At 48.8% G+C, this 26876-nt stretch overlaps 1 protein-coding gene across 1 annotated transcript in view; it reads left to right on the top strand.

Moving 5' to 3' along the window:
• The first annotated feature begins 7589 nt into the window (after positions 1-7589).
• Positions 7590-26876, top strand: part of Reck (Reversion-inducing-cysteine-rich protein with kazal motifs) — a 48820-nt gene continuing 29533 nt past the window's right edge. Inside the window, exons 1-3 of the mRNA XM_075680394.1 lie at positions 7590-7759; positions 23852-23934; positions 26533-26614. Of these exons, the coding sequence (XP_075536509.1) occupies positions 7708-7759; positions 23852-23934; positions 26533-26614 (217 nt within the window). The 5' untranslated portion in view covers positions 7590-7707. The remainder of the gene's footprint in view (positions 7760-23851; positions 23935-26532; positions 26615-26876) is intronic.

Consider the following 26876-nt stretch of genomic DNA (forward strand, 5'->3'; position numbering starts at 1 on the left):
TGCAATTTCATAGGCTTCTACAACCTCCCTTGTCATCCCGCTTTGAGCCCTATACAGAATGGAAGTACTTTCAAACATGGGCTTGCAGGAACAATCTCGGCAATTAATACCCAATTGACCCGAGATTACCTTAGTGACGTTATATCGATGCTCTTTTAATCTCTCATAGATGCATCTGCCGGTTTGACCAACATACGTTCTTCCGCACGAAAGCGGAATGGCATAGACAACGTTATGAATGCAGGTTACAAATTGTTTGCGATGTTGAGTAGAACATGCGTGCCTTTTGTTATTCTGTGTATTAACCTGTTTCCATAGCTTTTGTAGACGCTCGAGGGCAGAGAAAACCACGTCCACCCCCGATTTTGCCGCTATTATTCCGAGATTATGTGAAATGCAATGAATTTATGGTACCACAGCAACTTTCTTTGCTCTGGCAGTGGAACTGCCTCCATTCGATGCGTTTTTACACTTCCTGCTTAAGCCCTCCGCGACAGAGGTGAGCATACGCATCGGGTAACCAGAATCTGCCAAGCGCTTGGCCTGATCTCTGAAGCTGGCTTCCACTTCGTGGTCACATTTGTGGTCGTCAGAGAATTATTGAAACACTATGTTACTGCTGCGCGTTTCATGAGCTTTGAATGAGCGGAATGAAATGGTAGGACTGGCTTATTGCCTCTGGGCTGATAACTCCAGCAGGTCTTTTGTGGGGAAAAGTGCAATCCAAAGTCTAGAAACCTTATGAAATTGCCTATTGGGACTTCATGCGTCAACGATAAAGGGAACAACGCTTCAGTGAATGAGGTTACTGTTCTTGAAACCAGCGAGTCAAAATTTTCTGATTCGTTATTCAGAATAATTAGAAAATCGTCAACAAATCTGAACACTTTCACGACAACGGTGTTATTTTTCAGGCGTTCATCAAGAACCCGGTCACGGTTAGCTAGATATAAGTCACTTAAGCAGGGAACAATACATGACCCAACGCACATGCCATCTTTTTGTTTGACATTTTCCTCCCAAGTCGCGTATGCCGAGTTAACGTAAAAACGAAGAAGTTCTAAAAATCCGACGCAAGTCAAACCAGAAGCGTTTTGAAACCGAACCGCTCCAAACTAGTCAATGCAGTCACTTACACATTTCATCATGTCATTCTGCGGGAGAGAGTTGTACACGTCCTTTAAGTCTATAGAAAAACGACAAGGTTCCTGTCGTGCCAGTCTTTAAAGAATTCCACCACTTGTTCAGACTTAGTTACCAAAAATGGGTCGTCGATTGGCAAGAGCTTTAAGTACTTTTGTAAAAAAAACGTGGCTACAAGTTTCTGCCAGGTTGCATTCTCTGCCACTATCACTCGGAGGGGACATTCCGGCTTGTGCGCGTTTGCTGAGAAAAACAATTCAAGGTCCCCCCTTGTGCTTTCTTCGATAGACCGGGATAAGCCATCTAGTTTGAAGCTTTCGCATACCTTCTTTGCTTTATTTTGTAGTTTCTTAAGCATTATGTGGTTGTGGACCCCGAAAGCTGACGAAATGGATGGAACATAGTTACAAATAATAATAATAATAATAATAATAATAATAATAATAATAATAATAATAATAATAATAATAATAATAATAATAAAAACCATTCGCCCGACCGGCGAAGCATTGAATGCGACATCAGATTATTAGACAACTATACTAAGTAAGGTTAGTCGCTTTATCAGCTGCATAAACTGCTGCAAACATTCGCTTGTGACTTACTAAGCACGTTGTCACGCGTGCACAACCCAAAACGAACACGCCTGAGGCTCGATGACCGCGGACACTCGCTGACAGAACGGTGGCGTGATGAAGAGAGAGTGACAGCGATGGCGAGCGAATACTCCTTCGTGCCGCCTCTCGTTTCGACTATAGGACGACGCGAGAGAACACAGCGCACACCAAGCCATCAGCTGTCTTCGGTCCTTCGAACTCAGCGCAGATTGCCCAAGATAGGAGGCGCGCGGCCGCGCTCAGCCGCCGCTACTGGAGTAAAAGGGGAGATGTGCACTAACCTGCCTCCCTCTGCGCCACCCACTCCATCCTAGCGCGCCCACATCTCCCTGGCTTCACCCCCCCCCCCCTTGCACGCGTGAGAAGACGGCGCGCACCCTCCCCGCCTTTCTCCCTTGTGAGCTCGGGAAGTCACCGCCACAACAAGCTACCGTTTTTCTCGGCTCACCCTCGCTAGGTTTCGCTCGCACCTATAGAGCATACGGCGCGCGGCCGCGATGTTATCGCACTTGGATTGAATACTGAGTATCACGGCGACCATGACGATGGCGGAAATTCACCCCGGAGTGTCCATATCGTTACTATCGCAATAAAAGCAACATACATCGAAAAAAAAAGAAACAGAAAAATCATCTTGGCAGCGTATGCTCTTTGCTTGTAGCGCGAACCTTCGTTCCGCCGAAGCTACGACGAAACTGGATGTGACCAACCGTGGTGGTTGAGCGACTATGTGCTGCTGAACATTAAGGTTCGGGTTTGATTCTTTACCGATGGAGGCCGCATTCTGATGGGAACCGAAAGCAAAATGATCGTGCAGTGAGGCTAGGCGATCTTTAGCGAATACCAGGTAACCAAATGAATTCCATTATATGATTGCTTTCAAAACCCGTGCCTATTTGAACCGTTTAAATTAATCAATCACTCAGTCAGTCGGTCGGTCGGTCGGTCGGTTGGTTGGTCAGTCAGTCAGTCAGTCAGTCATACCCTATAGTTACACGGGCAGCTTAACCGCGGTTAAACTTAACCATGGTTAATTCGCTCAACGGTGGTTAACGCGAACCGTATATATATAGTCCGCCAGAGTTACGCGGGCTATTCCGATCATAGTTAATGTTCTGATGACACGTCACGTGATCTCTTGCGTACAGGCTTCATTTTGAATAATTTTACTTCGACATTTGATTACAGTGGTATGACGATGTTATTTTTCAGCAAAACAATTGTTATATTTGAGAGTTTTAACGTGTAAGAGTCCGCTTTGCACGTGTAGGTTGTTTATTTTCGGTACTCCTGCTCTCAGTTGTGAGCATGCCTGGTGGGCATACAACTATATAAAAAGTCAGAATTAAGGGTTACAAATGGGTAAATATAAAATAAAATTAAGTCCACTGAACGAGAAGTTAAAAAAGAAGTTGTAAATGAACAAATGAATGTTTTAACTAACAAACATTGGTTACATAATTAAAGGAGTACAACTTTACGCTAATGCACATTGGATATATACGCTTGCATTTACAAAAAAAAAAAGAAAGAATAAGAAAGGGAAAAAAGGCAGTGCTTTCAGGTGTTAATGTATGTACACTGCGATTTGCATTGCACAAATTATTACAAAAAAGTACATGTTAAAAATACCGAAGTTATAAGTTTAAAAACAGTGCCATCAAACTGGACAAGAAAGTGAGACACACACAAACACACAGCTTTTGTGTGTGTCTCACTTCTCCAGCTTGCTTGTGCTGTTCTTACATTTTGAAATTTGTGCGTAGCCGTCATCTCTGTGTATAGGGGCGCGCGTTTCGACTACTTGAGCGCGGAGCGACCAGATTATCTTCCCAAATGCGTATCATTGCCTCAGTTTTCGCGTCAGGCCAAATGATACGCTTTTTGGAAGGTATCTGGGAAGCGCCAGCGCTGCACTCGGGAGAAGTACCGTCCGCCATTTCGCCCGTTTCCGAAATGTCGGCTACGCTAAACCGAGGTTGCCAGGCTCGGTTGGCGGTTAATGGGCCAGGCTGGCCATTTTAACACTGGGAGGACTCTATAAATAAAGTAATCTGGAGTCACGCAAACAAGCAATGTAATGGCGGTGTTTTCTTTTTCAAACCATCATATGCCCTTTCCCAGAACATTAATTGTTGCACGGATCTTTGTGAAAGGCGTTTCTGTTCGTATAGTTCCAGTGACACGTCGCTTCCCACGTTCTGCAGGGCTGTGTGGATGCCAGCAGCCGGTTGGAATGAAATGAGAGACGTACGCAGCCGTTGAAAGCAGACGCCACAGCGCGAGGACGGCTTCCCTCTTCCCCGAAGGCGATAGAGCGCCGCTCGCTCCGATAAGGCCGTGCGCTCGCGTACTACATGTAGTGCCCAGCGTGCAGCGCCTGAGATAGCAAGAAGAAACGCGCATTTGTCCGGTGCGGGGCGCATTCTTATTACCGCGTAGTTATTCAGACCCAAAAAGTGATTGAAACGTACACACTGGCTTGCGCGCTACCGCCTGTAACGCGGGTCATGAAAAGCTGGCGCTCTTTGCTTTAAAAAAAAAAAAAGAAACACTAGCCAAAGGTGGGCGGAACCGGCGACAACGGCGAGCAGCGCGCGGTCGCAGAGCGACGAAATTGGCTGGGTGGCACAAGTCGCAGCTCTCCGCCTTGAGTCACGTGGTTATCGGGCCGTACAGCCGATCTCGATTGCTTCGTTTGTGTGTTCAGGCTAGGCTTCTTACTTTATGTGGGCGTCTATACGGCCTGAAAAGGCACCTTCATTCGCTGACAGTGCGCTATCTCTAATCTCATCGAGAGTGCGATGCGTGTTTCGCTTAACCATGCAAAAAAGCATAGCCATGAAGAGAGAGAGAAACGAAGAGCGAAAGTAGGGATGTTAACCGAGGACGTGCCCGGTTGGCTACCCTACACTTGGGGAGGGGAAAGGGGGATGACTAGATAAGAAGGAGAGAGAAGAAAAAAATCATACAGTCAGTCATTCACAGAGCCAGTTGCAGAGGAACCTCCGCTGTCACAAGCGTTCGTACAGTGCAGCATCCTTCAATAAACGCAGAAATGCTTTTGTGACCTTTCGCATGCACGAATGCATAGGCCATGCTCCAGGAATCGTTTCTTCCGAGAGCGCTATATTATCAAACAGGTTGAGTTTAGCTGGTAGAGTACGTCGTTGAGTGTCAAAGGATGGGCAGTGACACAGAAGGTGCTCTAGAGGAAATACAGTTGGGTATACGGCTGGCGACGTTTGCTTTAAAGACCTGCTGCGCGCAAGAATTTACAGGACTTGAGAATTTTTTTGTTGTGAAGCGGAATGGGTAACAATAGGAAAGCTTGTAGAGCGGTAGAAACTGCACGACACGTTGCTGAGAGGACGAACGAAGCAAAATCCACTGACGTGGTACAGACACCCTAGTTACAGCATGAAATTTGGGGTAAGGTAGACAAAAAGTGTTTTTTAAAGACATGTTGTGCAACCATGCGTTGCTGCTAAACAAGTGATAGACAAACACAAAAAGGGAGGAAAGACAGGGAGGTTTGCCAGTTCTCAGACCGGCTGGCTACCCATTGCTGGGGAAAGGGTTAAAGGGAATAAAAGGTTAAAGAAGAGAAAAGAAAATTTGAGAAAAATACACACAATAACGCGATGCTACGCGCTACAACATGCAAAGACGGTCGCATAGTTGACAAGCCCTTACAAACTTGAGCAGAGCCCTTAAGGCTTTAGAGTGCCGAAGCAAACAATTGTGGCCGCATCGTTCTCGCTATGAGTCAAATTCCTGCGCGCGCCAACGCAAAAGCTAGGGCGACACAGTCACTCGGTTTACCGATGACCACTGCCGGGAAATGTGCATTTGCAACATGAGCACCTTTGTGTCCAGCAGTCCAACGGCAGCGAGGGTCGACACGCACTCCGTCACTGAACCGCGGTCAAACTGCGCCTACGACTTCTCGTGCGCCGTGGACGCATTCGTCACAGCACCTAGAGCTCGCTTCCTTCTCGACGTAAAGGAGGAGGAGGTGAAATAGACGGAAAGGCAGGGAGGTTAGCCAGTTCGCAGGCCGGCTGGCTACTCTGTGCTGGGGAAAGGGGGTAAGAGAAATAAAAGATAATAGAATAGAGATGTTACAATAAAGAAAAGGGAAGAGCAAAAATAAAAGAGGAAGAAGAAAGGAGAATACGGCATTGCTTAGTATGTCTCTAAGACCAGTCCTCCGCAAGAAGCGTAACAACGCTTTCAAGGCCTTCTGCTGAGGACGGTCTCGGCCAGCGTCCCAGGAACTTTTCCTCCGACAAAGGGCGTTTGTCAAGACTATCTAGCACTCTTGAAAGTTCTTTTCTGGGCGCACTTAAGCGAGGACACTCACAGAGAACGTGGGCGATTGTTTCCTCGCAGCTACAGTTACCGCATGTATAGGGCTGTTTGCCATTCCTATCCGAAATGAGTACGCATTCGTGAAGGCCACGCCAAGCCACAAGCGGCACAGAAGCGACGTAAAGCATGCTATAAAGCCTCCCACGCAGGAATTCCTCCAGAATTGCTACCGCAGCGCAGCTCGGACGAGCAGGTAAGCCACGGCGCCTTGCGTTCACCAGCTGCAGGGCCTCGTGTTTTGTACTATACCCGAAACCGGTAAGCGCCGCATGGAGGGCGCTGCTGCTGTTATTGTTGATTTTGTTATTGTTGTTGATGATGATGATGATGATTTTTTGGCATCCTCTTTGAAACGGAGTGGTGTCAAATAGTCTCCTAGCCTGCTTGATTTAATCAGACATGCCATACATGGTTTTAATTCTACCGGCGTTTTCGTAGCGCCACCTAGGCAGCGCATCATGAAATCGAAATCTGCTATATTTCCCCTTCGCTCACCACTCACTTTAAACATTCACAATGCTGCAGTTCCGAATACTTCGTCCAAAAGAAAACTTCGCCTAGAGCGTAACAAATTCATGTTCTTCTCTTTGCACTGACTACTGCAGTGACTAACGCTGTTATGTGCAATACATAGTGCAGCAAACCGAGGATTCAGGCATCAGCGCATGGGGAGAGATACCGCGAGCGAACCATGGTGCAAAAAAGCAAAAACAAAAGCCAATTGCTTTAATAAAGCGTTTTATGACAGCTGGCGTTGCTGCGTCCAGAAAAGAAAAGATGTGAGCTGGTTGCTTCTATATAGTAGAGCATTGCGCTAGGTGAAGAAGACACGAATCAACGACGACCGGAAAGCATGGTACACACGCTCAACCCCCAATGCCTGCCCTGTCGTCCTCTCTCCGCTCGAAGGATGCTCTTAAGATTTCCCCCAAAAGCAACGTCTTTCGCGCCGAGCTTACGCAGAACCAAAAGCTGGCTTGCGGTCTTTCGTGCGCAATGCCCATGACGTGCTCTGCGCTAACTTTCGAGTCCGCTGCTTCTAAAGCTCCTAATGTATGCACGGCTTTTGCCGAGACACCCCGACAAGCCTGCATTGACATTCGCGCCCGTCTAGTCGAAGCACGCATACGCTACTTGCGAAACTCGGCACCCAACCCTTGCTTTCCTCCTTTCACTCTGATTTGTCCCGCCTGCAACGCGACCCCGGGAGCCTCGTTAGCGCGCGTTCCTTCTTCCCCACTTGAGTACCCGTCGACGTTCAACTTTCCTCCGCTGCGGATGCAGAGGTCGGACAGTAGTCGGCCGGGGTGCCGGGATCGAACCCAACACCAGTCCACAGCTGGCGTTCGCCACGTCCCAAACTTGGCTGCGTGTGCGTCCCGCGGGAGTGCGCGACGGTATGGGCCCGCTTGGGGAGGAGAGGGGGTAGAGCCGCTGCGGCGGCGTCGAGCAAACAACTCGCGTTGTGGCGGCAGAAGGCCCGCGTTCGTCGTCGTCGTCGTCGTGGTGGTGCGGCCGGCAGCGGGCGGCCAGGCGCACCCGTGCGTGTCAGAAGCCCGCGCCGTGTGCGGCCATGTGGAGCGCCGGTCTCGTCTCCGTCTTCTGGGCCCTGGCCAACGGCCTCGGTGAGTATGTACCCTCTCGCTTCCTCGACACCGGCCGGAAGCGCTGGCCGGCCGCTGCGTGCGACCGCCGACGTGCTGTACCGCGCGCGCTGTGCCTCGGACCGCGCGCTTCTCGTTCCGACGTCGCCGCGCTCCGGTGGCAGCGGCTTCCTTCCTTCCTGCGCTTCGGCTGCCCGGGTACGCGTCGCATTGCAGAGCTGCGTCAGTGTGACGTCGAGAGAGCGCTAGCAGCCACGAAGCAGTTTGCCCCGCCGTGGGTTAAAGTTACCGCAGCTTAGAAACGGGGGTGCACAGAGGAAAACAATTCTAAGAAGCCCTGCCAAGCTACGAACAGATCAAACTAGCAGTTATACGCGTTGGCGCATCGACAACTGTCTGCAACGAAATGGCAAATTGGGCGAGTTGGCGTAGATTCATGACTAGAAAAGCGTTAAACATCATAGATGACTAGAGGTCACGAGGACGAGAACCTACACTACCAAACTTTTCAGTTGTCTACGTTATTACTTCGCGCTTTCCTACACTCTTAGGCAAAGGTACAACACCCTTTGAGGTGTATATCTGCCACGCAACGTTAATCGTCATCTGCCTAGCTTGCGTTTCCTTTCTTGAAAACGCCGCGTCCACTACTTTCCTGTCGGGAACACCATGTCATGCTGATAACGCGCATGCCGTTCGTTACTGGGAAGTACCGGGCTCGCAGCGTTAAAGAAAAGAAATGCGGACAAGAGAGATGACGTTTATTGTTGTGTGGCAAGATACAACCCAAAGGGTGTTATATTGTTTTAGAGTGTACCCCCATGGACAATATGTACTGTAAGCCGCGGCTCCAATTCCTGCAGGAGGAATGCCCCGCGCGCTTTCATTTAGATTTCCTTATATGCTGCAGGGCAAACAGTTCGAATAAAAGAAAAGAAACGTTTCGAGCAAGTGACAGTAACTTCCCGCACACGGAGTGGTTGTTTGACAGAGGAGTGACATTTGCGCGAGCTTTGTTTGTTTGTTTGTTTGCCAGCCAACAGCTTACAGTGCGGCGACGTACTCTCACTCGAGCGAAGCTCGTTAAACGTAAGTGTAAGCCCTATCCACCGGTAAAGTTCTTAATGCAAGCGGCCGCCAAGATTGTCTCTCGCTCGATGCAAGACATTGAGGCACTTCCTATAGCTTTCTTTGTACGGATGAACGAGCTTGCGCAAGACATCGGAGGAGCAAGCTGTGGGTGTGTTCGCTGTTAGGGCGAATCGTTCTCGAGCTCTGTGTCTCGTTCACCCGTGCGCCGGTGATGTTCGACCGATATAGCGATTGACATTGAGAAAACAGGACCGCTACCAAATGCACGAAGGGCGGTCGCGGAGGCGCCGCCAATTCTAGTTCAAGCCCTTATTTTAGGGCACCTTTTGAGTGAGTGAGTGAGTGAGTGAGTGAGTGAGTGAGTGAGTGAGTGAGTGAGTGAGTGAGTGAGTGAGTGAGTGAGTGAGTGAGTGAGTGAGTGAGTGAGTGAGTGAGTGAGTGAGTGAGTGAGTGAGCGAGCGAGTGAGTGAGTTAGTGCAACAACGCAGCGATGGTTTCAAGTTTTTCTGTTGGCCATGGACCTAAAATTTTTCCTAAGGATAGTGGCCGTCTATATAAAAAATTAAATTATGGGGTTTTACGTGCCAAAACCATGATCTGATTATGAGGCACGCGGGGGACTCCGGAAATTTAGACCACCTGAGGTTCTTTAACGTGCACCTAAATCTAAGTACACGGGTGTTTTCGCATTTCGCCCCTATCGAAATGCAGCCGCCGTGGCCGGGATTCGATCCCGCGTCCTCGTGCCGTCTATCTAAGCCATGTACTATTTTCGAAAGGTCCTTGCGGGGAGCATCATGATTTTTACAGTGGAGACGAAGGTGTTCTATGTCTTCTTCAGCCTCTTCACATGAGCATGTAGCACTGTTAGTTTTTCTTATCTTATACTGGAAGCTTTTAGTATAGGCAATGCCTAGTCGAAGCCTATAAACTGTTCTTTCAATAGAGTGACTAATTTTAAACGGAATATTGAATTCTATTCCAGGATCTATATTATATAATTGAGAGTTCTGCGCATCATTTATAAACCAAGTTTCCTTGGACAATCTACCGCATAGTTTGTTCAATAGAGATCGCGCACCACTCGCCGCTAGAGGAAGTAGTGATAATTTATGCTCTTGACGTGCTGCACGTGCCATGTGATCAGCTGTTACATTTCCTATGCTTTCACAGTGACTTGGAATCCACTGGAAAATTATGTCGTCTTGTAGATATCTCGCTATGGCGGATGTCTTCTGCATTTTGTATGTCAATGTGACGTTTGTTTTTCTTGAGCTGGTTTAATTTTAGCACAGCAATGAAGCTTGTGAGTCGCTCAGAATTACCCACCGAAGTGGTTCTGACGGCAGACATATGTAACCTAAAGCAGAAACTACTGCGTAAAGTTCTGTTGTTGTGGACGTTGTAAATTGGCAAAGGTTATAAGCTCTTTTCTCTTGCTATGCAGGTATGTAAAACGCAGATGTAGAGCTTTGTTTCCAGCATGATCCATCGGCATACACGTGAATGCGATCCACGTACTTAGTGTAAAGATGTGATAAAGTTAATTGCTTTATCGCACGTCACATTTGCGACCTACTCCAGGAATTGAAGTGACTATCTCTGGAATTGCTAGTCGCCATGGGGGATGAAGAACAGCAGTCCCTTGTTTGTTCTGTACTACCTCTGAACACGGTCTTACACCCACTAGCCAAACCTGAAATGATTCTCAAGGCCTAATGGTGCAGGAAGAGTTCATTGTTCGGCTAGTTGGTCAAGCATATATTGCTGACGAGGAAAGTGGCCGCAACAAAAAGACAACGCACACAAGCAATAAAGACAAAGAAGCGCTTGTCCGTTGTCTTCCCTGCCTCGGTGCGTTGTCTCGCTATAGGCGAATTTTTCTCATCGGCTAATGGTGCAAGACTGAAAGTTGTCAAAATCATTATCCGACGCTGAGTCACTGCAGCAGTTACGGGGTGTAATCCCATACAGAAACGTTTGACCATCAACCATCGGCTCGAGCGTCGTAACTGACAGATTCCCTCCGGCATATGTAGGTGCTGAAATATCTTGCGGACATTTGCTGCCGTCGGTCACTCTACTAACGTTCCAGCAGATAAGCGTCCTCACACGTTTCGACACCGTCTATAACAAACGTCAAGACGTTGAGTACAAGTAACAGGCTGTTAGTTTGGGCATGCTGGTATTCCACTTTAACCTTTTAGCGCGCAGATGACACGCTGACTGCGTATGTCTGTCCCGCTGTCCCTATGTCTTCAGTGCGATAAAAGGCTAAAATAAAATGCACCACGGCAGCTTATTGCACGCCAAAATCGGCTGTCTTTCTTTTTTTTTTTTTCAGATCGGTCCTTTAAGGTATCTGTGTTTACAAAGTTCAGTCTTAACACAAAGAAAAGAACGGGCCCACAGTTTACAGGGGACCATGAACGAAGTTAAAGGAAGCGCAATGCACCCGTTAGACGCCGCAGAACTTGCGTTTAAGGCGGAAGGTTGCAGTAGCGTCTGCAGATGGAGTGCACACGCAGCAAACCGAGCTCGCCACAAGCTCGACGTTGGTAAAGTTTATTTCAACGGTCCAAGTGTTTATATCCTAATGGTTAGGGCGTATGGTTAGCTTGCTTTAAACGCTTCGCACGTACGTACGTACGCACACACACGCGCACGCAGACCCACACAAGCAGACTGCAGCCGCAACCTGAACAGCGTCTTTCGCGCACAATATTTCACGCTCCGGAGCGCCTCTTCTCCTGCCCCCCCCCCCCCTCCCGCCCCCCTTCAGCCTGTGCATTAGTCCGCCGAGAGGCGCAAACTTGAAGGCCCTTTCGTGAAGAGCCAAAATACTTCCTTCAGAAAGCAGGGCCCCAGTCATCGCCCTTAACGCGTTGCCTAAAATTGCCGCTGCTGCGTCCTGCCCCACGGCTGCAGGGGACCAGCTGGCGCTTCTCACCTATCTTGCTCCGGCACCCGCTCAACAACACGCCACGCGCTGGTTCGGCGTGCGTACGTGTTTTAATGCGCAGTAAAGCGCAGTGAAATCAAATTTGGGCGAGCCATTGTTCGGGGCAACGGCGCGTGACGCACTTCGGGTGGACAGCGCAGTGAGAAATGTGAGCCGTTTCCGTCTTGAAAGAGGGAGGAGAGGGGGAGAGAGAGAGGAGGCAATAAGAACCAATATAAAATGTGACCGTGGCTCGGCGTCGTCCGTGCGTCGATCTCCTGGGAGGTGAAACCAAGGCTTTCTCTCTCGTTCCTACTCAGTGAAGGCTAGTATAAGAACCTCGACAGGTTTTCGTATTCTTTGCAGGCCATTGCGACGGAAAGGCACATTATAATTGAGTCTGTCTTTGGTAAACGTGCAATGCGCAGATGTCAATCATTTATTCACTGGAATCGTATTTTTCTATACATAATTTTTCTAATAGAAATTTTACTTTAACCAAGACCATCTACATGGTGTACTGCGAAGACTGCCACGCGTCTCAGAGAAGTGAACGCTGGCTCTACAGGGCTTGTAGTTACGCGAATGGAGCATGCTTCTTTCTTTCTTTCTTTCTTTCTTTCTTTCTTTCTTTCTTTCTTTCTTTCTTTCTTTCTTTCTTTCTTTCTTTCTTTCTTTCTTGTTGTCGTGGTTGCACGCAAACGAACACAGATGAGAAACGGCGTACGCTCGTTGAAAACAACATGGCCGCGATCCTTCAGCAACGTGTTACCAGTTTTACGGAAAGCGATCTGCGCGTGAAATGAAGCAACGGAATAAATACGTATCCGCCCACGCCACTTCTCTTGCCACTAAGACGTGACCGAATAAAAAGTAATAAAAACACTCTTCGGAGCGGAATTCGCATCCTGCATTCTCCGCGACAGAATCCAAATCGACGGGAATAAACAGGCGCATATACGCACTCACGATACTCTCGTGAGAGTGAAAGGAGAACGCAACAAGCGAGGGAGAGAAAGGTCGAACCGTTTCCTGTTTGCGGTGGAAGTGTTTACGACGCCGGTCGTCTATGCGCGATGGGTATTTGCGGCTGCGGCGATGGAACGTCGGCGAATGATGCGAAGCAGGCACAGTGCTCGCCGACTATTCCAGGCAGCACTTGACCCAACTTTGCGAGTTTGGCTTCCTGTATACGACATACGGAGTATGTCGGTGCAGTCGGTCTGTCGAGACGGGGACTTGAGCGTGATCATCTCTCTTCTATATGGGCGCGGTGGTGTCGTAGCTCCACTGCTCGGTCCTTAGAATATAGCTTACTGTCTTCGAGCTCACCGTAGTGAGCTGACTTTGCAACGAAAAAAAAAACAAGAAAAAAAAAAAGAAATTGCCGCTTGCTTGGGTTTTCTATGTGACACATCTTTCTTTCTTTTGCTACTGCAAAGTGCTGTCCCGATTTTTTACAAATATTCTCGACTGCACGCAATATTTTATTACGAAGCTTTATGACTAAGGATGCTTCAACGCTGAAATCATCCCTTTTTCCGCTCTCTTCGCTATTTTCTTATGTTACTGGACAAATGACTTTCTTTGCAGGAGGCATTCGTCGACAAACAGTAATAAAGGACTCGTCAAGTGAATTGAGATACAGCGCGGTTTCAGTGACAGTGCGCGGGATGCCTATAGTGATCTATCGACTGTGTTGAAAGCAGGGACGCTCTCCTTACATAGACTCCAAAATTTTGGGCACATAGTGCACCGCGAGCACGACCTCTGAGGCCACGTCTTTGTTTTCGAATATCGTACCCGATAAAGTCGGGGTTAGAACGGCAAAGGAAAGAAAATGAGTATTCACCGCTTTACCTAAGAGTTTCATGCTGGGTTGAAACGTGCGCTACGCAGTCATTTCTTTGACAAACCCAGTTTAACTTGTATATAGCAAGCATCTAGGCGGCGAACAAATTTCTTTTTTCTCGGCTGCCGTGGGGTTCAGCGAACCTGTGTGGACAACGGTCGATGCAATACCCTTCTTGCGGTCTCGCGTCGAGGATTCGATTTCCAATCGTCACGTTCACGTACTTAATCGATAATTCAGGCCGGTAGCCAGTCTCCGGGATCCGGCTCCAGAGGTCCGGGCCCAGCGTAGTTCACTCTCGAAAGGCACATTTGTTCAGAGTTCAAGCATACAGCTCAGCTACGATGCGAATGCTTGCATATAGACTGATCAATAGGTTCCTACTTATAACGCGTCATATCTACCAAAATGTTAGGTAACGTTGAAGAAGCATGATAGTGGCTTCAGTGGTAAGTGGCTGTCGTCCCTAAGACAGGAATGTGCAATCACAATCAAAATTTCCGGAGACCAAAGATGCCGCGAATTTTTTTCCTTTCTTCGCATAGCCTAGGCATGTAAACTATATAAAATCAAGTTGTACAGCCTATACGTGCGGCTGCTTGACCAATATAATGCAGGGAGACATTCCACTTTTCATTGATGCGCTAGAATTCTTTTTTGTTGTTTCTAATGCCGTGGTCTTTATACTTTTGCTCCCGACTACAATGTAAAGGTTCCCAGCACACTTGCTTAGAGCACTGTGGCGTGATTTGCACGGCCTAGTAGAAGTCGCTAGGTTGAGACATTTTTTTTTGTCTTCTCTTTCAGCCGCGGGTGCTTTATTAGTTGGCCTCGAGCCGTGTTGCTCTTTCTGCAGCGAAGACAGCCGTTGCATAGAAGCGATAAGTCACGCGAGGTGATAAGGCACGTCATCAGCCTGCATTTCGGCAACCGTCGACACTTTCCTAGCGTAGGATGTTATCGTTAATAACAAAAAGAAAAAGAAAGAAAGAGAGCAGTAGGAGCAAAATGCATAGCTAGTAGCACGAACAGCAACAGTCAGCTCATCTGGCAAAACATGCTCAAAGCAAGTTGTCTCGAACCAGCGGCCTAATACTAACAGACGGCGCAAACACAGTTCCTAGCGTACTGCACCTGCGCTCTGTACACGTGTGCTGAGGGCTGTTTGCGCGTGTTGACGATGAATGCTGACTTTATTACAAAGCTGGAGTTGTTCGCGTGGCTGATGGGCCGGCATAAGCTACTCCAAGTATTGGGCGAAGAACTAGATGTGTGCGATGATAAAAAAAGAAAGCATTTGTCTGTGAAAGAACTGTGGTCTAAGTGCTGAAAAGCTGTAGGAAGGGCGCTCCTCTGGTCTTCGTGTGGAGGGCATGCAGTCACATAGGATATGTTTGTCGTTTCTTCGACACCACATCTGCAGCCATTGGGACTGTCCGCCATTCCAGTAAGGAATGAGTAGGCGTTTGTGAAAGAAACACCTACTCGCAAGCGGCACAGTAGCGTTTCTTCCCGTCGGTTAGAACTAGGTAAAAGTTGCAATGTCATATGCGGGTCCATGGCATATAGGCGCCGGTTGGTGAACTCCGGCGTGTTCCATTTTCTTACAGTAATAATATGGGCAAGACCGTTGAGGTGCCGCGCTGCATCCTTTCTCAACAATGGTATCGAGGTGCTTTCACATACATCATGTGCCTCGCAAGCAGCTTTGTCGGCACTTTCACTGCCAGCAATGTTACAGTGCCCGGGTATCCACTGAAATACAATGTCGTGGCCTCCGTCCACCGCTTGACGGTAGCGTAATCGTATCTCTGCTACCAAATGTGCATGTGGGCTGTGGTGCAGAAATTATAAGACTGATTGCAGGGCTGCCTTTGAATCACAGAATATAGCCCACTGATTTGGTGATTGTCGCTGCACGTATGGCACTGCGCTACGGAGGGCGGAAAGTTCTGATCCTGTCGATGTTGTGACGTGGCTGATCTTGAACTTATTGTAGATTGACACTTACGGGGGGAATGACTACCGCACCAGTAGAGCTGGTCAGAGTCGAAGAGCCATCCGTATAAACATGAATTCGATTGGAGTACGAATCATGCAGTAGATGTAGAGCGGCTTGATTCAGGGCACTATAGTTGGCAAGTCGGACTTATTTCCAACCGCTGGGACGGAAAGCCTCACTTGTGGCTGCCGGAGACACCACAAATGACAAGGTGATCTTGCTGCAGGCGTGCAATCGGATGGAAGAGAGGATCGGTACGAGGCCACAATGCCCGAAAAGGTTGCATCTGGCCTGCTTTCCGAGAGAGAAGCAAGGCGTTCAGACTGGAGTCGGGAAAGGCGACGAAGGTGATTTCTAAGGGTTTCTATGACGATATATGTGCTGACGGGATGTTCCTTGACGATGGCAATTGTTGCGGCTGTGCTGTGCTGTGCAAGCGCTTGAGCTTGCATGCTCTCAAGCACTCTGAGATTTTTTTTCCGGGTGCTTGACAACACCGGAATGCTCTAATGCAAGAAGGCCACGAAGAGCACCTTGTACAGTTCAAGCATAGAACGCACCGATGGTTCCCATGCATGCTTTTCCAGCAATGGCTTTGAAAAGGTGACTGATTGAGATAAGTATCTTTCCTTGGGTAGGATACATGGAGGATCCAGGAGCCAATCGTCCCTAAAAATCGATGGGTTCTCTTGTACAAGATAGGCTGGCCATTAATAGGGGAGACACCGAGTATCCAGTCATCGATTTTCGTGAAAAAGCGACTAATGCGCACTTGTCTGTTGAAATTCTGAGGCCTTGTCTCTGAAGATAAGTAGACGTCATCGTTGCAGCCTTTTGTGATTTTGCGCGAACCTGCTGCCGAGTTACTCCTGACGCCCAGATGCAGATGTTATCTGCGTAAATTGACAGACTGACCGACTGTGGCAGGAATTCTTTCAGCCCAATCAAAGCCAGCTTGAAGAAAACAGGGCTCATAACGCCACCTTGTGGAACTCTACGGCTGGTGCAGTGGTCGGAAATTTGACCACCCTAGATGACTACAAAGAAGCTCCTTTCAGTAAGGTAGCTCCGAACCCATCGAAAAGTGCGGCCGCCTATTGCAGCAGCCACAAGCGCGTCAAGAATTGCGTCGTGAAAAATATTATTGTAAGCGCCCCTAACATTTAAAATAGCGCTACAGAGGGACGTTTGGATGATTTCTGCTGTTGAAACGAAGACACAAGGTCAATGACGTTGTCGACCGACGAACGGACACGTCGAAAACCTGTCATCGCGTCTGGATAAACATTGTAATGTTCAAGAAACCACTCGAGGCGCATGAGGATCATCATTTCCATCAACTTGCCAACACAACTGGTGAGAGCAATAGATCGATATGATGTCACTTCAAGGTGAGACTTTCCATGCTTTAAGATTGGAACAAGACGGCTACGCTTCCGTTCAGAAGGAACAACTCCGTCATTCCATGATACGTTGAGATGACGCAGCAGGATCTCTCGCGTTTCACGGTCAAGTTGACGGATAGCAGCGTACGTGATTTTGTCGGGTCAAGGTGAAGGGGAACGCCTGCAAGGTGCTAGAGCAGCCTCAATTCTTCCGTGGAGATAAGTTCGTCCATTGCCGAAACAATTCAAGATCCTTTAGTAGTTCTCTGTCACCTGCAATTGCCTCACAAAACTCTTTCCCAACATCCACTTCTCGGCAGCCTTGATGGAGATCCAGTGCCTTAAAGGGGTGGCGCTGCTGAGGAGAGGAGCGAAGCCCTTGGAGAGTTCCCCATAGGTGAGACAGAGCCTTGCGTGGGTCCAACGAGTCCAACGGGCAAAACTAACAGATAAACTGAGGTATAAGGACACGTGAGTCCCGTTGGGAGATTGCGCTTCTGGGGAGCCAGAAGGGAGCAATGCTGGTTCGTGCTCGGAGTAATTGTGTCTCCCCAAATTTAGCTCCGCTGTCGAATTTTCTCTTTCTTTCTCCCACGGAGCACCTTCGCTCTGTCGTGAGGTGCGCGAGACTGCTCGATAATGGAGTTAAACATCTAACAAGCCCTTACTTCCATAAAAGGAGTTGCAAGCGCCCACTCCTTTCTTAAAGCAGTGCGCCGGACGCGGTTTCTCGCGCACTGAGTAGTCAGTCACGACACGCACTCTCTCTCTTTCACTCTGTACAGCCGAGCGTTCGCGAGCTATTGAATTCGCATTGACGCACGTCAGAGGAACTGCAGACGCGTTCTGTGTTAAGCCGCACAGAATGGGCTCACAAAAGGGTGGCCCGTCTCCCGTGGCGGCGGCGGCAGCAGCAGCCCAGGAGCCGGGTTCCCCCGCTTAGGTGCGCGTAAGCATCCAGCGATTCTCCTCCTCGCTTTAATCGGCCGCTCCTGCGCCTCCGCATGCTCGGCTGCCTCGTTTCCGCTCTGCCTGTCGCGATGAGGGCTCCTCCGGGCCGCGGCCGCCACGGTTGCGCCGAGAATAGCCTGCAGCCGGTTGCGGAGTCAGCGCGGCCGCCTCTCCTGCGCCTCTTACGCCGAACGCTTCACGTGCGCGCGCGCACACGCGAACGAAGAAGCGTCCGGTAAACGGGGCGAGCGCGTGCGCCGAGACGAAACAATTTAAAAATGGCGGCCCGCCTGTCGCGGTCGACGACGCACCAGTGTGCTGTACAGGCCCTGGTGTACAGACACGCGCACACGCCTAGCCAATGTGGCGTGCACCTTAGCATGCAGGAGCCTCTCGAGCTGAAACTGCTTGTAAGCTATTGCCCAGCTAAGGCATCTCATTTGCAAGCTGCGCGTATTACTTGTGGCTAACTTCTCGTAAACTATGGCTTAGACACGAAAGCAGTAACCTAACCTACCAGTTTCATATTCGCCTCTATTATCACAGGCAAATTTTACCGTTCCTCTCTTCCTTTTTGAACTCCACAGCCTCCACCGCCGCCCCACCTCTCCAAACAGGGGGGGGGGGGGGGGGGGTAGGAAATGCGACGTTCATCCGGTTTACCTTTAGGTCTTTTTCTTTTCTTCGCTCTCTCTTTCCTTCAAAAAAATTAAGCTTAATATCTGAATTAATATTCCGGAACGCCTCCGCGCTTGCTCCGGAAATATAATATTCGCCAAGAAAATAAAGGCCGCACTTCCAATCAAGAAGAGCCCAACCGAGCCTGCGGTGCAGATTACCTCGTTGGTCTGTACTTTGCGTTTATCATAAAATTTTCGCGTTTTAGGCTCACTTTTGCGCGTGTTGAGAACCTCTGCGAAAACCCGCCAGCCGTGTCTTCATTTACTTTCACCAACGACGTCGTAGTTACTTTGCCTTAATGAGGCGTCTAGTATACGTCAGGCGCTGTTCCTTGTCTCACGAGTCGTTGGGCTGGTGTAGCGAAACTTCAAGGGAGTGTCACCACCAGGCTTTCGACTTTACGTCGTTTGCTCGTCGTACGAAGCACGTGAACTCAGTTTAAAGTCAGCTATTGGCTGTTCCAAAAATTTTGTTTACATGTTTAACTTGATTGAATATCTTTTGCTTTGGTAGTCGTTTTTGTAGGTGCTGCTAAGTGATCGATCGATCGATCGATCAATCAATCAATCAATCAATCAATCAATCAATCAATCAATCAATCAATCAATCAATCAATCAATCAATCAATCAATCAATCAATCGAAAAGGCTTGCTCTTCGCCGATCAAAAGTCGAATTTGCAGAACATTTAGTTCGGAAGGACCGTTCGTCAGGTATCGCTATTACAACGATTCCTCACTGACAATTCATTGAGAAAGCGTTCTTACGTAGTACCAACGGGTTCGCAAGTTCGGCCACAGCTGCCTCTTTGGGATTGTGTATGTTCGATTAATTATTTTACGGCATACTTCTTTCTGTGCGCGTTGAGTGGATAAGCCATCGACAGGATTCCGTTTCTTCAAAGAGCTAGGCGCCGCGCTGCCCATAACGTCACGCATGGGCGGAAGTGTCCCTGATAGGATTTTCACTGAGAATGCGCTCCATGAAGCCTGTATCTTGTAAGGATTATTCTCCTTCGATTCCATACATTTGCGATCATGCTTCCCGTCGAATGGCCGATTCCAGAGATCGCGGCTGTGCAGCTTTGCGAGTTAATGATGGAGGTAAAAAAGTAATGAAAAATAAAAAAAAAGAATAATCGTTACACAGTGGGGCGGCTGGTGTCGCTTTTACGAAAATCACGATGGGTCACGTTCACGTGAGGAGTATAACCACGCTGAATTTTACAACGGATCCGAAGTAACACGCGGCGGTTCAGTTCGGAATCTTCACGCCCTGAGAGTACAGCAATGGTCTTCACGAGCTATATATGTAAAGTGTCCCTATGAGGTTATGAAAAAAAATGTTGTAGCGTAAGCTCAAGCGACACTAATAGCACATTCAATTAGTCGTTGTGGAGACCTTCTGCGAAGTGTCAAAGGTCGGTTAACAAAGCGCCTAAGCTTTATCGTGGCAGTAAGCACTCTCCACGGTGTTGACCAAGAAGCAAAAGCGCTAATTCGGCGTCATTTTCGTATTGCACGTACATCGAAGCACTCCGACAGCGCTCTCAAGCGACCGGTCAATGTGTGCCACAAGAGTCACTGTCTACTAGTGGTGCACCCATGACACATGTTCGCCGGCGCGCACTAGCCGTCATTTACAACACTTCACTGGAACAGACCAACAAACTGACAACGTCATCTTTAGAAGTTACCATCTTTTACCCTCCGGATATCGTGGTATATCACCAACGGAATGTTTAAATATTATACAGGGTGTTTCAGCGAACACTTTCAAAAAATTTTTAAAGGCTGCCTGTGGTCAGATGGCAGAATTCTAGTTCGTGATCTGATCTACTTGAAGAGGCGGACATTGCCTGCACAAAAAATTGAAACGCATAATCGACTAATTAACAAAAAATCATTAGTTAAGTTATTAACTAATTACCTTATGGCCCGTATTGCAATTTACAAATTCTAGCCGTGGAGTTCGCGAGGCGAATCCACTTGGAACGAATTCTTAGGGTGGCACCAGTTTCGGGATATAATTCGCGAACTTTGCAGAGAAATGCACTGGCGTTCCAGTTACTTGTGTGCTTCATTGCACGAAATGACGATATGTTAAGAAAGTAACTGGAACGCCAATGCATTTCTCCGTAATGTTGGGGAATTAATATCCGAGAACTGGTGTCATCCTAAGAGTTCATTCCAAGTAGATCCGCCTCGCGAGCTTCACGGCTAGGATTTGTAAATTGCAATGTAGGCCACAGGTAGATAGATAGTTAACAACTTAATTAGTGATTTCTTGTTAAATAATCGATTATGCATTTCAATTTTTTGTGCAGGTAATGCGTGCCTCTTCGAGTAGACCATATCATGAAATAGAATCCCGCTATCTGCCACAGGCCATCTCTAAAGATGTTGAAAATGTTTGCCGAGACACCCGGTATAAATATGATATGGAGCAACCAAACTTCGGTCTCCCGTCAGAGTTGCAAAGCGATCAGCTACGAGAATTGGTCCGTTCACCCAATCGGGCAGGACATACGGCCAAATGGTGTCTGTTTTTTCAAGCCCGTGACGCAAACGAGAAAACCGACACCGGTCCCACGTGCAGTCGACGCATGCATAGAGTGCCGAAGCGATGGACTCTGCATTTTGTCGTTCTTTCTCTCCCGAGGCGGAGGCGCACCTGCGTTTGCTTCTTACAATGTCGACACCGACAAATTCTTTATTCTGAAACCTCAGCCTATCGTGTTAACGGTTTACCCCGAATACCTTTTTTCCGAGAGAGAGAGAGAGAGAGAGAAAAAAGCAAGTATATACTCCGAGCCTTCGCAAGATCTAGTTCAATAGCGTTTCTGATGAGCCTGTATACCGCGTCGATTACGGGGGCTTTAACAAATTCGAAAGTAGGGCAAGAGCATTTGCGGGGAACAGCGAAAGTAATACCGACGATTCCCGAGTGTCCCCTGTCTGCGCGTGCGTGCGTCTGCATGCGCGCGTTCTTGCGTGTGGCGTGCGAGCGGGTGTGCGGGCAAGGGCAATTTATATGCATCTGCACTTTCTCCCGCACGCGCTCTCGGCTCTATAACGGGCCCGCGGCTTCGCTCCTGCGCGCTTCTCATATTCATCTCGATCATCCTCGATCGAGCGATCGTTGCACGGCCCCCGCGTCGTATAGCGAGCGCTCCTCGTGACAGTCTTTTTATAAGCCTGTCGAGTGCAACGGCAGTGGCGCGGAAAACGCGCCGCGATTGCTCGGGAATGAGAGCCGTTGAGCGCGCCGAGACCGTGTTACGATCGCTCGGGCGAACGGTGAGCGGCATGAATGTAGCCCTAGACGCAAAGGAGCTTAGCAAGAGCAGTCAATGGGGAGGGACTACGGAAGGGCTTATGAGCAAGCAATCCGAGAACGATAACGTGCAGTTATTACTTTCGTCGCTTCCGATGCTCTTTTGCTTCCGCAGTGAGAGACAAAAAGAAACAAAAACAAGAAAATGACGCTTTCGTCTGTCTTAGCTTAAAAGAACGCAGCGTAAAGCGAGGCCGACGCTTCGTGTCATTCAACCATCCGTACACGCTCCATGCACGCCGAGTCCTAGCCGTGGAAACTCTGCGCCCGTTTGCTTTTTGATGATGTTTAACGTTGAGCATTCATTTCCTTTTGTCACTGAGACGTTCATCGTTCCCAAAAATACGACTTCTGTCTCCTGTTAATGCATCGATTTCACTGGAGAAGCAGGAAGGAGTGCAAGTTGATCGCTGGCGGCAAATAAGAAACGGCGCAAAATAATGAGGCAAATCAATGCATTAGAAAGCGTTTTATACTACTCAGACTACATATATAGCGTGCGCCGGCATAGAGAAAGTGGATGATCTTTTAGCGATGGAGGCTGCTTCTCACTTCAACAGCGAGGACAGACCTAAAAGATATGAACACGTACAAAAAAAACATGCATTCGAATTTTTTTTTTTCCGGTGACCGTTTTTCCACACATCCATGATCAGTGTTACAAAGTTAAAGCTCGGAGCAACGTGGCATTCACCCAACAACAAGCCCGTCTACACGAGCCTTTTAAGTTTTATAAGGAACAACGATCTTTATAAGTTCATTTAATTCCTAGGCCCTCAGGTCATGAAAAGTTGTTTTTGTCGAATGTCATTTCGTTTTTAATGAATACGTTCGCTCACTCATGTGTTGGCACTTTCTCGACTGCTGTCAAAGATTCTACAGCGAAAACTTATTTTCTAATCAAATTACGCGCGCGAAGCGAATAGTGGTACATGTTCCGAAATGCACGCAAACGCCAGCGATTACGCTGGAATTTACGATGAGTCATGCATCACGACGTGATTGAGTCAGAAATACACGACGTGATTGAGTCGCAGAACAGATTTTGACGACCGATGCCTACACAGTTATCGTTATGTTTTGAGTGTGGTTCAAGCTCGCCCAATAAGGAATTAAATTCTTCACTCAGAGTTCTGGCCCCACGTTGTTCTTCACCGTCACCGCAACATGACGATATACTGACCGCTTCTTGTTGGCAACCTAGTCGACGGGATGTCCGCTGTCCACTATATGTAACGTGCATGATGATATGAATAATGTCCCTTGTTTTTGCACGAATTTTGCGTTAAGATTTCGTGGTAGGTGACACTAGCCTCACAGCAGCACTTGACTTTGTGTGTGTGTGTGTGTGTGTGTGTGTGTGTGTGTGTGTGTGTGTGTGTGTGTGTGTGTGTGTGTGTGTGTGTGTGTGTGTGTGTGTGTGTGTGTGTGTGTGTGTGTGTGTGTGTGTGTGTGTGTGTGTGTGTGTGTGTGTGTGTGTGTGTGTGTGTGTGTGTGTGTGTGTGTGTGTGTGTGTGTGTGTGTGTGTGTGTGTGTGTGTGTGTGTGTGTGTGTGTGTGTGTGTGTGTGTGTGTGTGTGTGTGTGTGTGTGTGTGTGTGTGTGTGTGTGTGTGTGTGTGTGTGTGTGTGTGTGTGTGTGTGTGTGTGTGTGTGTGTGTGTGTGTGTGTGTGTGTGTGTGTGTGTGTGTGTGTGTGTGTGTGTGTGTGTGTGTGTGTGTGTGTGTGTGTGTGTGTGTGTGTGTGTGTGTGTGTGTTTCTTCGTCGTCGACAAAAAACTTGAGTAACTACCATTTTGTGGTGCGTGCGTGCGTTTCTTTGTGTGTGTGTGTGTGTGTGTTTCAGTTACTCTATGCCTTTCTCGACGCTTGCCGCAGAGCTGGAGCTTGCCGAGCGCTGGTACGGAAGATCTTGCTGCCAGCGAGCCCGACTGGAGGGATGCCGCCGGGCATGCCTGCAGGTAGGAGGGAGACCTGCGCTCCATACAGAATGTGGAGCTTGCTGACTTAGTCTTTATGATGCTATGAGCAGGAACTGATCATTATAGTGTTGCTGTTGTAGCAGTTCCCATATCTAACAGATCCATTCGTTACTTTTCCATCTGAAGATCAGAACCCCCCCCCCCCCCCCCGAAAAAAAAGAAATGTGGTCGGCACCACACGGTGTTACTTGAGTGTCGTCGACGGGGCGATAAAAAACATTCATGGGCTACACTTTAAAGAAGAATTATGGGTTTGTACGTGCGAAGACCACGATGTGATCATAAGGCAGGTCTGAAGTGGGGGGGGGGGGGTGAGAGGGGGGACTCTGAAATACTTTGGATCGCCTGGAGCTCTTTAATGCGCACGTAAATCTAAGCATACGGGTGCTTTCGCATTTAGCTCCCCATCGAAATGCGGCAGCCATGGCCGGGATTAGATCCCGCGACCTCGTGCTTAGCAGCCGAACACCGTATCCACCAAGCAACCACGCGGGCTCGGCTGCTGTTTGCAAGGATTCTTTTATCGCAGTACCATGCAGACACTCGAGGCGCGTTCGCACCGTCTGCATCGCCACAGTGCGTCCCGGTGTCGACACTGCAAGCGCCACTCAGATGGTCTTTAGAGACGCGAGAAATGTGCGCAGTGCGTTTGTCTGCAAAAAAGTTCACCGACGATTGCGATATGCCCTAATGCGAAGTTTGAGCGCAGCTCTATGCGTGTTTTCATTCCGTGATATATTGGCTGGTGCGGGCAATCTGGCACATTGCGAACGGAACGAAGTGTGGCGCGACTGCCTCGCTAATCGGGAGATCGCGAGAGCCAGCGCGTAGGTGACGCGAGGGCGCTTCACAGCAGCCGCCGCAGACAGACCTCCGCTCAAGCAACGCTTTGCATCGATATATGGTATCGGTAGACGCGCTCGCCGCATGCCATCGTTGAACAGACGACGGCGCGCTACTCTGGTGCCATTTCGTAGGGGTTGTCGCCCCAGAGCCCGTTTTGTGCGGCACTACGCTTTCCCTCTCACGCTTTCGCCATACCCTCCTGCTCCTCCTCCGCGTTGCGCCTCATGGTTCCGCTGCACCCTCCTCTTCCGCTTTTCTCCTTGCGCTCTCTTCGCTATCGCCGCCACTTCATCCCTCGCTACGCTCTGCGTTCGCTCTTTCATCCTTCGCTGAGCTACTTCGCTCGGTTACACCGAGGGAGTACGCCGGCGCGGAATGCTGGAACGGGCGCCTACGAATGCAGGAACGGGCGCTCTAAGACGACGAAGCCGTGTGGACGCAGCCACACGCTCCGCTCAATCGGCTCCACAATGGAGCCAGGGCTGCGTTCTGGTTTCCCGCCGCTGGACTGGAATGAGCGTTCCGTGCGCAATCATTATAGCGCTCCTGTCGTGCAGCTGTGTGCATACGGCACCGTGGTGCGTTTCTGAACGACACGGACTCCAAGCTGCAAACACCGGCGGTTTTCCTTCTGTCTCATCTCGTGCACCACTGAGGTGACTGCGGTGAGACGCCTACGATGCCAGTCGCGGTACTCCTCATGCTACCGGAGTCGTGAGGGGCCTATCGGGTGCCAGGGTGCTGTGTGTGCCGTGCACCAGAAGCTGCCTCGCTTGCCCTGTCGCCGCGAACATGCCACTCCCGCGCAGTCTTAGAACACCGCCTGTGAAGCTTCCGCGCTACGCTAAATACCAGTTGCTATCGCTTCCAAAATGCCTCGCACTTCAGGCAGAACTGCCCCTGCCCCCTTCTTTCTTCTCTCCAACTTTTTTTTTAACATTTACTATCATCCGTCCATGCGAGTGGGCGATTTCGCCGATACCGGAGGCGTAGTTTCATGCGAGTCCGATTGAGGCAGTGACCAAAAGCACGAAGAACAAAAAATGAAAAGAACCCGTAGTCACTAAAAGCTCTTACGTTATATACAATTGTTTGTAAGAGAATATTACAGTCAATCCTGGTGGTATAATTAGGGAAAGTCACGGGTCAATAACAGACATCACTTACAAAAGAATAATTTTGTGAATTCGGGCACCATAATTGTTGCAGCGTACAACCACAGGAAATGCAGCCGTTTGTTCCTTTTAAATATTATGCGCATGAACGAGCGCAACTTGTCAGTCTGTGCGCCTATGGCTGGCGAATAAACATTAGATATTTTATAGACGTACAACTCGACATGAGCACAAAGTGTGAGAGCCCGCCGGGCGAGTAACTCAAAAGTGAGGAGGATGGCCAGGCCACAGGCGACATAAACTGTTGTTTGGTTATGTGAGAAGCACAGCTCGTAGGGTAACTCTTTTGATCGCATATGTTTAGTTTCTCGTCGCCTTTGCAATTAGGCGAATGGTCGTTTTATTTTCTTTCCATAGACCCACCGAGGCCAGACGTGATCGCGGGGAACGTCAGTATTTCATCTTTACATTTTAATCTTGATCACAATTAAGTTTACTTCGTTCTTTAACCTTTTTGTCAAAAGCTCTACAGAACGGGACAGCATATATATATATATAAATATATGTAACACTCTTCCGAGAACTTCGTAAACTTCTCCGCGTTGGTTGCACGCAGGCACGCTCAGCCGACGACCTGGAACCGTGGTGCCGACGAAGTGACGAGCTTGACCTGCAGGTCTGCCTTGAGGGCCGTAGCGGTGAGTGCTTTTAATGAATGCGCCATTTTTACGATGTGGTATACTCGTGAGTGAGTGAGTGAGTGAGTGAGTGAGTGAGTGAGTGAGTGAGTGAGTGAGTGAGTGAGTGAGTGAGTGAGTGAGTGAGTGAGTGAGTGAGCGAGTGAGTGAGTGAGTGAGTGAGTGAGTGAGTGAGCGGCCCACTAACTGTGCTCTGCTGAAGCGTACGCGTTTGGGCGGGTTGGTCCATGACTTGAGCGGAAACAGCGCAAAAGCAGGACGT

The sequence above is a fragment of the Dermacentor variabilis genome, chromosome 2 (genome assembly GCF_050947875.1).
Source record: "Dermacentor variabilis isolate Ectoservices chromosome 2, ASM5094787v1, whole genome shotgun sequence".
Lineage (NCBI taxonomy): Eukaryota > Metazoa > Arthropoda > Arachnida > Ixodida > Ixodidae > Dermacentor > Dermacentor variabilis.